At 37.9% G+C, this 13,579-nt stretch overlaps 1 protein-coding gene across 2 annotated transcripts in view; it reads left to right on the forward strand.

Moving 5' to 3' along the window:
• Positions 1–13,579, forward strand: part of CDK14 (cyclin dependent kinase 14) — a 318,203-nt gene that overhangs the window by 79,690 nt on the left and 224,934 nt on the right. For both annotated transcript variants that reach the window (XM_005152937.3, XM_031052481.2), the window contains exon 3: positions 4,551–4,796. In XM_005152937.3, coding sequence (XP_005152994.2) covers positions 4,551–4,796 — 246 coding nt within the window. The remainder of the gene's footprint in view (positions 1–4,550; positions 4,797–13,579) is intronic.

A 13,579-nucleotide genomic window follows, 5' to 3' on the forward strand; every position in this document is an offset into this window, starting at 1 on the left:
AATCATCTGTCCCTTGTCCCTTCCCCTCTGTCACTGCGTTCTCCAACATCTGTTTTTCAGCATGATTCTCTGAGCTATTGCTGTTGGGATTCCTGCCAGGTGGGAACTTAAGTGGCAGAAAGCAGCTATACCCTCTCTTAAATTTCATGTCTGCGGCCACCTAAATGCTCAAGTCAGAGGTGGTGAATTGGCCAGTGACTTCCTTGAGCCTTTAGTCTCTGATACAAGGTTTGGAAGGATGTTAATCTCCGCTTGAACAATCCTTACATGACAGTTTTTTACTGTATTGCCTGTTCCACTTGTAATAATCTGTTGTTTTAAATATATTGAGTTGATTGGCCTAGTTTTAAATCTTGTTTACTATAAAGGAGAAAGCATAAACAAAGATCCTCTGCTCTCCATATACGATCTCCTGTCAGAAATACCTCTTCTGAAAGTGGTAACTGTGATTTCATTGCACCACTTTCAAAAGCCAGATAGTTTCTGAAATAGTTTGTGCTTCTGAAAGTTAAGCTCTGAATTCAGGTTGTGATGGGAGAATGGCAGTAACTCCTGAAGGCTAAAGAATCACTCAGTGTTGACATACCTGAGTGTTTACTTGTATAATGAATTTTGTTAAAGAAGCAATAAATGAAAGTGCTCAATGGTTCATACTGTTTGCTAGACAAAAGTTTCTTTAAATGGGTATCACTTTCATGCTGAAAAGTTCTTGCCTCCTCTTTCTCTTAGTTGCATTTTGTAAAGCATAATTGTCATCTTCTTAGTTGAGAAACCAAGTTATCACCTGTATTGTCTCTACATACATTTTAGGTAAGACTCTGTAATAGTTAAGGTGCCATTAATCACATTGTCATGTAGCAACAGTTTTAGACTGTGGTGGCATTTACAGCATCTCAGTGAGTGTCTGGGCTCCACTGTCTTAAGTGCAGCATCACACAGATTTATAGAACAAGGGTAAGGAGGGGTGATGAATTTTACAGGTTGACTTCCTATCTGTCATGGGCTCTTAAACTTGTTTAGCTTATTTTATTTGTTCTGGTAACTGTGGATAAAGCAAATGTTCAACAAAAATATCTAGTTTTAAGGGCATACTGGCAAGAGATAATTTCCACTACTTTCTGGATTGTAATTTTCAATGAACTGCATGAGGGTTGTTCTGTGTGTAAAACTAGTAAAATAATAGCCCCACTCTGAAGAACCTATGGCTTATGTAGATAAAACAGATGAAAAGGGGCAAAAAGAAAAGTCCTGTCTTAGAGATGGCAAAATTCTGGCGAGCCCAGAGTATCAAACAGATTCATCTAGAAGGGACTGAAGATGAACCTGTGTCCTTTGTGACAAATACTACGCTTTAACTGAAAGACGGTCCTTACTCTTACACAAAAAGAAAGCTGAAAATAAGAGAGTGGGTTAGTCTTCTCCTGACTACCAGCAAGGAACTTGCAGGTGGTGAGCAGTGGTTTACTAGTCTAAAAGCTTCTGATGCTAAGTATTTGTGTATATCATTTGAGAGGCTGAAATTCATAAGAATCCCTTTTGTTATGCAGTAGAAAACAAAAACGATACTTAAAAGGCTGACTTAGTGTAATAGAAAAATTCAAACTTCCTGAAAGTGATCTGGTCTTGATGGTGAAATCTAAGATCATTTGTATGCTCAGACAGACCTCCAAAATACATTGTGCATCAGTCTTTCTCGGTACACTGTTGCTTTGTTGCATGATGTTACTATAGAGTAATTTCTACTATTAGCTTTAGCACAGGAGTGTCAGATCAGCATACCCACTGCCCAGGGGCAAAGGCAAGGATACTGTGGTAGCTTAGCTCTTGCTGATGGAGGGAAACCTGAAATTACCACCGAGTTTGCTGCAACCTTAAGCTTTGTTTTAGACCTGGTCCTTTCAGACTTCACAGAGCAGAGTTTCTGCACAAAATTGGGCTTGACCTATCAATGACAATGTAAAACAACTGCTTAAATATTGTTTATCTTCAGAGTTTTATAGACAGGGCAGACAGATAGGAAATGTGTACACTCAGCAACAGCAAAAGGTCAGCTCTCTTGCCTGTGGTAAGTGGTCATTTGGAAAGAATGTTTTATTTCTGCTCGGGAACTATTGATGTAGGTGAGAGAGAAGTGATGAATGAAACCCCTTGCTGGTGCTAGCAGGAGAAGCGCTGCAGTTGCAGGTGCATGCGGAGCAGCCCCTGCTTTTGCATTTCTCTGCAGTGTTCAGTATTTTCCTCTGGTGATGCTGCTTTTTAGCCTCTGCATCCACTGTTTGACATCTGAGTGGAGGGCTGCTGTACATCTTGGTTTTAGTCATTAAAAGATGATTGTGGGATTTTCATCCTACTGCAGGTTCAGTCAAGTGACCTGAAGGTTAAAGTATCTTCTTTCAGTATCTAAATCCAAACTCTTACTGCTTCCACTAGAGATGATCAATAGCATGTCTTGTCTTTTTAAATGCAGTGCTTGCTTGGCCCATGTTAGAGCTAGACATGGGGATTTTCCAGTGGAAGAAGAAACTAAAAGAAGCACTTATGGCATTATTATCTATAGTTTGTTTATAACTGTGGATTCCAAACACGTTAACCAGCTACAAGTGGCCTTTGATAATTTGTAAGGAAGCCAAGTGTAGCTTTTTAACTTTTCCTCCCTATATGTTGCCCCTGTTTTCTAGATCATAGGCTTTCATAGGCTGAGTAATACTGATTTATTTGCATCCATGTTGATTAAGTGAAAATGAAAGCACTGCTATTTTAATAATAATTTCAGCTTACATTATGTTAAAACATCTTTGTTGGTAGAAGGCATTGCAAGAACATGGATCTGGAGACAGTGGGAAGTATGTGGGTGCATGTCTGTGCATATAAGTTGTTTTAGGGAAAAGAAGCCAATTAATTTTACAAGAACGCTAATTACAAATTCTTTGTGCACCATTTCTTTATCTTTTCTCTCTGAAGTAATAGACCAAAATTACATAATTGCCTTCATTTTGGCCTGAGAGGGAATGAAGGGGAGCTGTTCCTTTTCTCAGTTAAATGCTGGTTAAATTTTAGTCTTAGGAAAACCACTTTAATGAGAAGAAACGTGAGCCCTTGTAAAGCTAGTGAGGTCCTTCATTAGAGCTGACCTGGTGTATGATCGTTTGGCCAGATGGCACTGTGCAGGAAATGTACTTTAAATTTTTAATGTGCAAAAGAAATCTTTGATCTACTGTTACAGTGGATCATAAAACCCACAAAACATAGAAACCATGAGATGTAGTCACCCAGAATTTCTAGAAACAGTTGAAGTAAGTTGGATATCAAGGCACAGAATTCCTCCAGGGGAATGGCAAAGAATAATTTATCGAAGGTGTTTGTATTGGATACACTTTGTGTTATGGGGAAGGAGTCCTGATTAAATGGTAATGGTAAATAATTCTTTTTCTTATTTGATGTTAACTATTTTATGACAGCAAGTGTTCCAAAATGCTTTGATTGTAGGTGTTTGGATGGAACATCATGCTTCTTTCATTTTATGTATGTGAACAATACAGTTGATAGCGAATTAACACTGTCTATCCTTAAATACTTGCAAACATTATGGAAAAAGTACATTTCAGATTCTTTTGATTTGCCTTATGATTTAAGGAGCCTCTTGGGACTGCCTGCATCACACTTCATAGCTTTCCCTGTAGCCTGAAGGCTTAAATTATTCCTTTTCTTCCCAAGTAAAAGTTGAGTCTCTTATGAGTGAAAACAGAGGCTGAGGCCTTGAACACAAGCCCCCACCAACTGTGCAGTTTAAAAATAATGTCTTATACGTTGGAATGTATTAAAATTAAAAACCAAAATGTACATGACTGGAGTATATAAACTCGCTCATTTAGTTCTTTTGAACTAGCAATGGCATATTTTGGTATCTCAAGCAGCAAGTTGCAGTCTTTGAGACTTGGCAGAGTCATACCTCACAGTAACAAAGAACTGAACTTCTGTGCTTTAGTGTGTCATTAAGCTTCAGTCTCACGTTTCAGTGCCTGGGAATTGATTTACTTGTTTGATTTTCTGAGACATATAGTGATAATAATAATAATATTTTATAAGCATTATTTAAAAATACAGTAATATACCAGTATTGGGTCTTTGGCAGGCCAGCACGGAAGTGTGTGCACAAACTACCATTATTTATTTTAGTTTAGTCTCGTCCAATTTTAAATAAATGGAAATCAATACTGCTTGAGGGTATCAGTGGCTAGCTTGGAGAAAGAGGTGAAGTGGTATTATTGCTAAGACCACATTGTACGAAAAACCACAATATATGAATTGTATGCACATTCCTCTTTTGTCTTTCTTTTTCAGGATCTTTTAGTATACTTTACAAAGATAGGCTTTTTATTATTATGACTGTAGTGCATGTCCCCTATATAAAATGTATATGTTGTTTGCAATTTTAATGTAGAAACAGAAAGTGAATGCTTCTGAAGTTGAATGCCTTTTTGATGCTGGCTGATGTATTGACATGGACTTTAAGCCTGTTAGAGGCAATGAATGCTGTTTTTTCCTTTCAGATATGTGTCACAAAGATGTCTACACGGAACTGCCAGGGAATGGATTCAGTGATCAAACCTCTGGATACAATTCCTGAAGATAAAAAGGTCCGGGTTCAGAGAACACAAAGTAGTTTTGATCCATTTGAGAAACCAGCTAATCAAGTGAAGAGGGTTCATTCGGAGAACAACGCTTGCATTAACTTCAAAACCTCATCTACAGGAAAGGAGTCACCTAAAGTCAGGCGGCATTCCAGCCCCAGCTCTGTAAGTGCACAGTCCTCACACCTGCGTGCATACCACATGGTGGAATTAATAACACTAGAGAAATGTTTTCTTGGTTAGGAAGGAACTGATTACTTGGAAACAAACCAAAAAACTTACAGCTGCTATAAAAGGTGTTTCCCATATATATTTGTACTGCTATGTATAAAATGGAATAAGAAAATTTGGAAAAGTAATATATTTTTAAATTTCTCTCAAATATTAGCTAGGGTGTCTTATGGGATTTCTAAGCAATTTCCTCTCCTGATCCTGGTATGGCATTACAGCTGCTCTAATGTTTATGCTGCAAATTTTGCAGAGGGTTGCTTATTTGTGAAGAGGAATTCTTCCCCATGAAGTTTAGGAAACCACATGAATTGCCTGTTTTATTTTTAGATTTAGGTTTTAAAGAAACATATCAGATTTGACAGATTTTGTTTACACTTTAAAATTCTCTTTTTAAAACCAAGTGGTAAAAATAATGTTTATTTCCATGTCAGAAACTTTGTGTGCATGAGTGAGAGAGAAGAGAGAGAAACAACTGAGAATGGTTTCGCAACACATCATCATTGTTGTATTATTCTCAAGTATTTTGAAAGAAACTGGATAAATAAAATGTCATATCTTTCATGAATAATGCCCAGAACGGGTTTTTCCCAAAAGTCCTTCAAAATTATTGAAAAGCTATTTCTGTTAGGCTTTGGCAAGGAAAATCCATAATAATGTGACCTTTGAATTGAATACTAAGGGATCTAAGCAGAATGGATCTAACACTTCAAATCTTAGTTGGCATGAAATGCTTTAAAAGATTGATTGCCTCTTCTTTTTTTTTTTATTTTCTTTCTTCTTTATTTTCCTCTGTTTTCTGGACATCTTCTGTCCTCCCCACAGAAGTTTGACTGAATTGTGTCAGACTTCTAAGAAGAAATGACAGCGCTTCATTTTCTGTAGATGAGCTTTGTTTAACCCATGTGATTTTACCGGTAAGATGTCAAGCCTCCAGGGGACCTTACTTTTTAGAAAAGGTTACATTTTAAAATGTAACCATCTGTAGCAAAAACAAATCTGCATCATCGACTGGCATTATATAGCTGCTGCCAAAGAAGTCTCTGGCGTGTTCCAGATGAGTTTGTAACAAGGAGTTCTTGCCATAAAACTTTTACAGTCATTAAGGGATGGACGGAGTGATTTGCTATGCATGATGTCTGAATATTGTTTGGCACCACCACCACTCAATTTAGATGACTTTTTTTATTCTTTTCTGAAGTGTTTTTGTGGTATTAACTCACTTCCCATCTCTGATGTTCTTATCTTGTTCCTCTTAGAAGTTATTAATTTCTATTAATGCTTTATTAACTTCTTTTCTATTAAAACTCAAAGAATTTTAGTTGTTTTGTTTCCAGAATTTTGAAGTAGACTTTTTGAAACTGTGTTATTGCCATCTTGTACTTTTTCAGGAGACTGATACTCTACTTCATCCATTCAATCTCATATGACCCCAGTATTTTTTATGTAAATGACGTTAATGCTTCCTCTTCTAGCATGCAGGTGGTTAGAGCCCTAGCTAAACATACACTTTTGTTAATCTTCTGTTATGGTGACTCACACAGACTTGCTGAGGACATCTTGTATTAAAGTAGGTGCATAGGAATTTCCTGAAATACAATTCTTATTTCTCAACTTCCTGTAATTCTCCCTGATTTTTATAGCTCTGTTCAGTGAAGTCAGTTCTTCTTTCTGCTTTGAGACATTGTTAGTAATTTTTGACTCTTCCGCACAAGGAGTGATCCCAAGAGCACCTGGCAAGGAATAACTTGTGGAATAATGTTAGTATTCATGACAAGGAAGATGGAAGAGTAGACATTCACATCAAAAGGTGACTTTAGCCCTCTGATGATTGCAGGTCACATCTGGTCCTGCCCAGGGAACCTAAGTTCTTATGTCCAAGGCAGAGATACAATCAAGCTGCTCCCCTTCCTCCAGAGCCTGAATAAGCTGCCTCAGGCAGGAGGTGTTATGATGCACATTTCATTCAGCATAGGTCTGTGTGGTTAGTTGCAGGAATTTGTCATTCTCTGGTTTTGAATTGCACTTGAACTGACAAAGGGTTTTGAGTTTATTTTTTTTTCTAGTCCTGATGTATAGCAGATGTCCTTGCTGCTTTTTCTTCTGATCGTTACTTTTTTTTCTTCCATGGCAGAGGACTGCTATGTATTCTTCCTAATTAAGTTAATACTTGATTCTCTGGAAATTCTTCTGCTGAACAGATTATACCAGTCTGATTGGGCATTTCAGTTTCTGTAAATGTTCTTGAGCATGCTGTGGCCTGTGGGTTGTACTGGCTACAGCTGTGTAGTTGAATTTCAGTTTTAGCTTTGCTTTCTGTAAGTTTATTTGGAGATACTCTGAAAGATGTATGCTACCTTCAATTTACACTTTCTGTACTTGATTGGTGGAGGGGCTGAATTGGAGATAGGCTTCTGTTTGGTCTCTTCCCTTTCATCATGTAAACTCCTCTGTGGCCATCAGGTGCGGAAGTGATGTCTTACAGAAGGTACATGGCTGAGGCTTGCAGTCTCCATATCACTGCTTTAGCTCAGGTGAAAGTCCTTTATTTGTCTCAGAAATGACATTTTTCAAGAAGTGATCTGAAAGACCTTGTTTATAGTTCTCTGTGCCATCAACTTTTGTGTTGATTAGTTTCAGAAGCAATCTTGGCAGGCATCAGCTTCACTGTTTGGGGAAGATCACCAAATAATACTCTGCAGGTAGCATGTTACCCATTTTGTGTTTTCTGTGCCTTCAAAATGTGCTGCACCTTGTGATGAGAGATCGCATGCACATGCACACACGCGCACACATGCACGTGGAGGCTGAGGAAACGGGAGCTTCATGTTCCTGCCCACAGGATAAATCATTTGCTCTTGAACATAGAGTAGTTGTCTGCAGCTAATGTCACACATCATTGCAACCTGGTAGAAATCCTGTGTAGTTAATTAGTGTAGTAGCATACAGACAGAAGTTTGTTTATAAGAACAAAAAAAAATGTGTTAAGTTTTACACTTCCACCTGAGTCTTTCCACCTGACACTTACATACTGATTATGTAAACCAGCTACATTGCATTGCGTTTTCTTCCCCTCTTCTTTTAAACATAAGAAAACATCTAGGGGTAGGATTTCCAAATTACTTAAGCTGATTGAAATTGGACATTGTTATAGAATGAGGTTTCCAGCACAACAAACTTACCCTTTTCTCACATCAGAATAATGGATAATATTCACCTTAGAGGTAGTGAAGTAGGTGTTTGCCTATCACCTATCAACCACTGTTAGAAGAGGGGAACTTGGCTTGATAAACCTTTGCTCTGATCCAGACCAACACGACAGACACGTGTATATATACATATATATGTGTGTATATATATATATATTCTGTACATCTAGCTATAGTTGCGTGTACTTCTCTATCTGTCTGTATCTATCCTAAAGATCTTTTGCCAAGTCTTTTACCTACCAAGGGAAGAAATTTGCTTTTTTTCTTTCCTTAGCTGGACACAATAAAAAAAGCAGAATTCAAAACAAATACGTGGCAGTCTTTCCAAAATAACACTGGCTTTGAAAAACAATTTGACTCTAATTCTCTGAAAGTTTCATTTGAGATCCACACTCTTTAGGCATGTTATTATTATTATTATTATATTTTTCCCCAATGCTAGATGAAGTTTTATTACATTCACTGTACACATTTTCTGCACTAAAATAGTACTTTTGCATTGTATGTAAGTAGAATTTGCAAGTTTTATGAGCTAGCCATCTGGTTGTCATGGTTTAACTCCTGCTGGGAACGAAGTTCCACACAGCTACTTACTCACTCCCCTTAACCCCCCCAGAGGTGGGATGGGGAGGAGAGCTGGTGAAAAAAAGGTAAAAAACATGTGGGTTGAGATAAGAACAGTTTAATAATTGAAATAAAGTAAGATATAATAATAGTAATATTAACAACAATTATAGTAATAAGGAGATAGAAAGAGAGTAGAAAGAATAAAACAAATAAACAGAAAATAAAAAAACCCCAAGTGGTGCACAATACAGTTGCGCATAACTTGCTGATCAATGCCCAGCTCATCCCTGAGCAGTAATCAGCTCCTCCCAGCCAACTCCCCACAGTTTGTATACTGGACATGATGTGCTGTGGTATGGAATATCCCGTCCTGACTGTGCTCCCTCCTGGCTTCTTTTTCTTCACTGACAGAGCATGGGAAACTGAAAAGACCTTAGCAACAGCTAAATAAGCAACATTAGCCTGTTAACAACTTTATTCCCATACTAAATTCAAAACACAGCACTGTACCAGCTACTAGGAAGGAAATTAACTCTATCCCAGCCTAAACTGGGACACTGTTCAAGATTAAATTACACAGTGGTAGGCATCAGTTTGTTCTCTTTGAATGGCTTAAGACCCATGTCAGAATTAAAATGCCATGCTAAGGTACCTTTCAGTTACTTTTTAAAAACTAAAGGCATCAAAACACTAAAAACTATTCAGATAAAAATCATTGGATAAGCAATGCTTTATTGTATGGATTTGCACTCTATCTGGGAGAGCAGCCTCTCTTCTGTTTCTGTATTTTATATTAATTTTCAGTCCTGTTCTATTTAACTTTCCCCCAAAAACGTGCAAGCAAAAAGCAAGAACTGATCCTATTAACACACTGTAAATCAGTTGCATAAGAAATCTAACTTTAAAGTAGACACTGAAGTCAGAAATTTGTCTAAAATTTAGGCATCATTTCTTTCCAACCCTAACTATTCTATGATTCTATGATTTCTGTCTGCCTAAATGCTTGGTGTGCTGTTTTTGCCTGTCTTCCTCTTCGGGTATACCGCACTGTCTCCAGTTTTAGGAACGTATTAATTACTAGAGTAAGTGCATACTTACTGTTTGATGCTTTTTATTGAGGTGAGATAATTTCAGAGTTCAGTGTAAAGAGTGGATCTTCCTTTTCTGGCACAAGAGAAGCTTTAATAATTGTTAACCTGAGGGATACACTTTAGATAATGAGGCAGATAAAATGTGGCAGTTGGTCCAGCTTCTGTGCTTTAGTAGCCTGGAGAACAAGTAAAGAGCTTTAAAAACTGCATCCAGCCCTTCCACAGAGTCATCTGTGGTCACTCCTGCTCAGACTGGCCTTAATTTATGTCTGCATATTAAGGGGTTAGTGTCCTGGGTTCAGCAGTAGCAGTCATTTTTTTTCTTCTTAGTAGCTGGTGCAGTGCTGTAGTTTTGACTTTCAGCCTGGGAACAGCACTGATAACACTTGTGTTTTTAGTCGTTGCTAAGTCATGTTTAGTCTGACCAAGGACTTTCTGAGCCTCATGCTCTGCCAGGGAGCAGGGGAAGCGAGGTGGAAGGAGAGACAGGACACCTGACCCAAACTAGCCAAAGAGGTATTCCATACCACAGCACGTCATGCCCAGGATGTAGAACTGGGAGCAGTTACCCAGAAGGGCTAGTTCACTGCTGGGTCGGGCTAGGTATCAGTCGGCAGGTGGTACTGTATTCTCTTAACTTGTTATTTCCTTTATCATTATTTTTATTGGTGTTAGCGGTAGTGATTTGTGTTATACTTTAGTTATTAAACTGTTCTTATCTCAACCAGTGGGAATTGCATTCTTTCAATCCTCCTTCATATCCCTCTGGGAGTTGGGGGAAAAAAGTGGTTTGAAGGAGGGGGGGGAGGAAGGTAGACTGTGTAGTTCTGGTTTATGGCCTGGGTTTAAAACATAACAGAAAGATGCAAGCAATAGGATGGATCAGATAGTGAGAGACCTGAGATTAAGGCTCGGTCTGGATTCTTTAACATCTTTGTATCCCTTGGTCACTGCCCTGGAAACCAGTCCAACATGCAAGGTTTAAAAAAAAAAAAAAAGAAAAAGTGTGATCAAATTGGTCTGTTACTGTAGGTTAGATGCAGCCTGAAATTAGTGTGAAACTCACATATGGTTTTGTGAAAACATTGTGTCTACCATTGTGTCAAAGAAAACAAAATATAAAGTGGTTTAAAAAAATAATCTTTTGTTCTTGTGATTGAATCTCAGATAAGCCTCTTGGCCTACCTTTAACTTTTTCTTGCAATGATTTATTTCTCTTGAGGCATAGAACAGATCTTTAGATTTGACTTCCAATAAATTACAGTGGTACTGTGAGCACTGTATTTTTCCCTTGAGGATGGTTTTATGTTGAAGTTTAATACTCTGCAGTTTTGTGCTTTTGGTTGTTTTTTTTTTTAAAAGGTCTATTTAAAATTTCAGCTCGGGAGTGTGACAGTTAAGTGTGACATTCCCAAGCTGTTTTGCAGTTATGAAAAATGCATGAGAACATAACCCACACAGTTTCTATAAGAATAGTCAGGTGATTTTCAGTGTAATTTTCCATTAAGGTTTTCTTTACTACATGGATTTTGAAAATTTCTAATAGAGGTGTTAACATGGCAGTGTAGTGCAAGGACTCATATTGCAAGATCTTTGATTAAATCTGTTATCCATCCTACAGGCTGTATCAGTGAAGTGGCTATTTGAAATGACCTGGTTAGAAAAGTCAGTTTCCTCTCATTTCTTTTTCTCTCTGTTATTTTTAATACTCTCATGTCACTTTGAAATACTAGCTTCTGCTATTTCTGTATTCAAGTATTTGGCATACTCTTTCTATCCTTGTTACTATGATCTGTATTTCCTTAACTGGAGGGAAAAAAAACCATCTAATCTTGATTACTCTAAGCTCTGCTGCCAAAGATGCTCACTCCTAGTGACCTGTGGTGCTCTTAGACTAATCTTACACTGAGAAAAATGTTGTCTAATAATAAGAAAACTACCTTAATAGAGACTGTCTGGGAGGAAAAAGACATACAGGCAAACAAGTAAAACTCCCAGTGGGTTTCCTGAAGGGAAGGAGGTGCACCATTCTGCATTCCAGTTGCCAGTGTCCTCTTGGGGATAACATTCTTCCATGACCAAGTTTTCCCGCAGTGCCAATCTGAGTGAGGACGTGGACACCTTGAAAGGGAAAGCTATGCTGTAGGGTGATCTGGATAGGCTGGAAGAGTGGGCTAATAAAAACCTCATGAAGTTCAACAAGGACAAGGTTGTGCGCTTGGGTAAGCACAAACCAAGAGAGCAGCACAGGCTGGGATCTGCCTGGCTGAGGAGCAGCTCTGTGGAAGGGGACTTGGGGTTTCTGGCTGAAATGGTTATAATTTTTAACAGTCACGTGGAACTTCAGATTATTTAAATTTCTTCAGTAGCCCTTTAGTTAGATCCCTTTAAGCTTAAAACTGAATTTTTGGGAAGTTTTGTATTTTTGCTTTATCTCTGTTGACGTTACTTCCTTTTAATACAGAAATAAAAGGAAAGATGAGAAGTGTCTGAATTTGTTACCTTTATAAGCAGTTTGTAATTGTAAGTTTGAATTGATGTGTGAGGCTTCATTTAAAAAAAATAAAAGAGAAAACATTGGGGAAATGGTAATTTTGTTCCTTCATTTTCTAAAGTCATTTCATGTACTGAGTGAGATCTGGCTTGGTGTTTCATTAAGAAATGCCATGCAAATTACTCTTCTGCTGCCTCTGAAGTGCTTTTCTACACCAGATACCTTAAAAAATTGTAAGCCTTTTAAGATTACAAATGCAAGGAAAAATAATGTCCATTTTCACAAAGGGAGATCTAATATTGTGAGAACATAGGCAATCCCATCTAGTGATCCAGCTGGAATAGAGCTGAACTGCACTGTGGAGCAGCCCCGCACAGTGCCCCAGGGCTCAGCTCCACAGCAGCAAGGCTGTCTTGCCATCCTCCCCAAAGCAGCCTGAACCACTCATCTAGTGCCTCCTCATGCTGGACAAGACCAGACCAATAACAATCAGAAAACAAGCAGAACCCCAACCCCTTAGCCACTGCCTGTCCCATATGCAGTAAAGTCACAAAGCTGATATCCTCCTCTTCCAGGTTACAAGTTGTTGTGACCTTTACACTATGGTTTCTACCAGCATGAAATAAATCTCAGTGTGAAAATAAGGATGGATGTGAAACACATGTATAAATCTTTTCCTTTTTCTGTCTTGTTTTGAGGAAACCAACAGTGAACTATTCACTGTTAACTAGCATTTCCATTCCAAACAAAGCTACTTGCTGTGTGTTTGCTGAAGCCTGCAATTTAGGAAATACTTTGCTTTCCATTTTCGTTACTTTTTTTCTATAGTTTTGAAACATTCCATTAGTCCATAATTGGATACTTACATGAGAAGGCTACTTGAATACATATTTTACTCATCTCTATTAGTGATATATTTAAAAAAAACCCATGCTTTTATAAAAAAAAATTGATTTCTAACCAGGCAGAATTGATTTTGGAGCACAGATTGGGAACCAAGAATATTACTGCCCTTGCTATAATAAAGTGTTCCAAATAATGTAACAGGAAAAAGATCTGGGAGTTCCCATACAACAAATTTTCATCAATCTAGTAATATTTAGAAACTACATAGCAAAATAATAGGTTGTTCAATGTATTGGAGGATGATGAAAGGGATCAATTTTGCAAACGTACATGTGTATATCCTGATACTATTCAACAGGAAGCTTGGATGTTAGTCTCAAAGATAGGTGTATATATATCAAAGTTCCAGAATTTTGGCTTAGGACAAATGTAGAATCATTCACTAAAGAGAATTTTTGCATATTCTGGCTACTGGTTAATTGGAGAGGTGTGATGGTTATAGTGGAGACTTTA

The sequence above is a fragment of the Melopsittacus undulatus genome, chromosome 1 (assembly GCF_012275295.1).
Source record: "Melopsittacus undulatus isolate bMelUnd1 chromosome 1, bMelUnd1.mat.Z, whole genome shotgun sequence".
Lineage (NCBI taxonomy): Eukaryota > Metazoa > Chordata > Aves > Psittaciformes > Psittaculidae > Melopsittacus > Melopsittacus undulatus.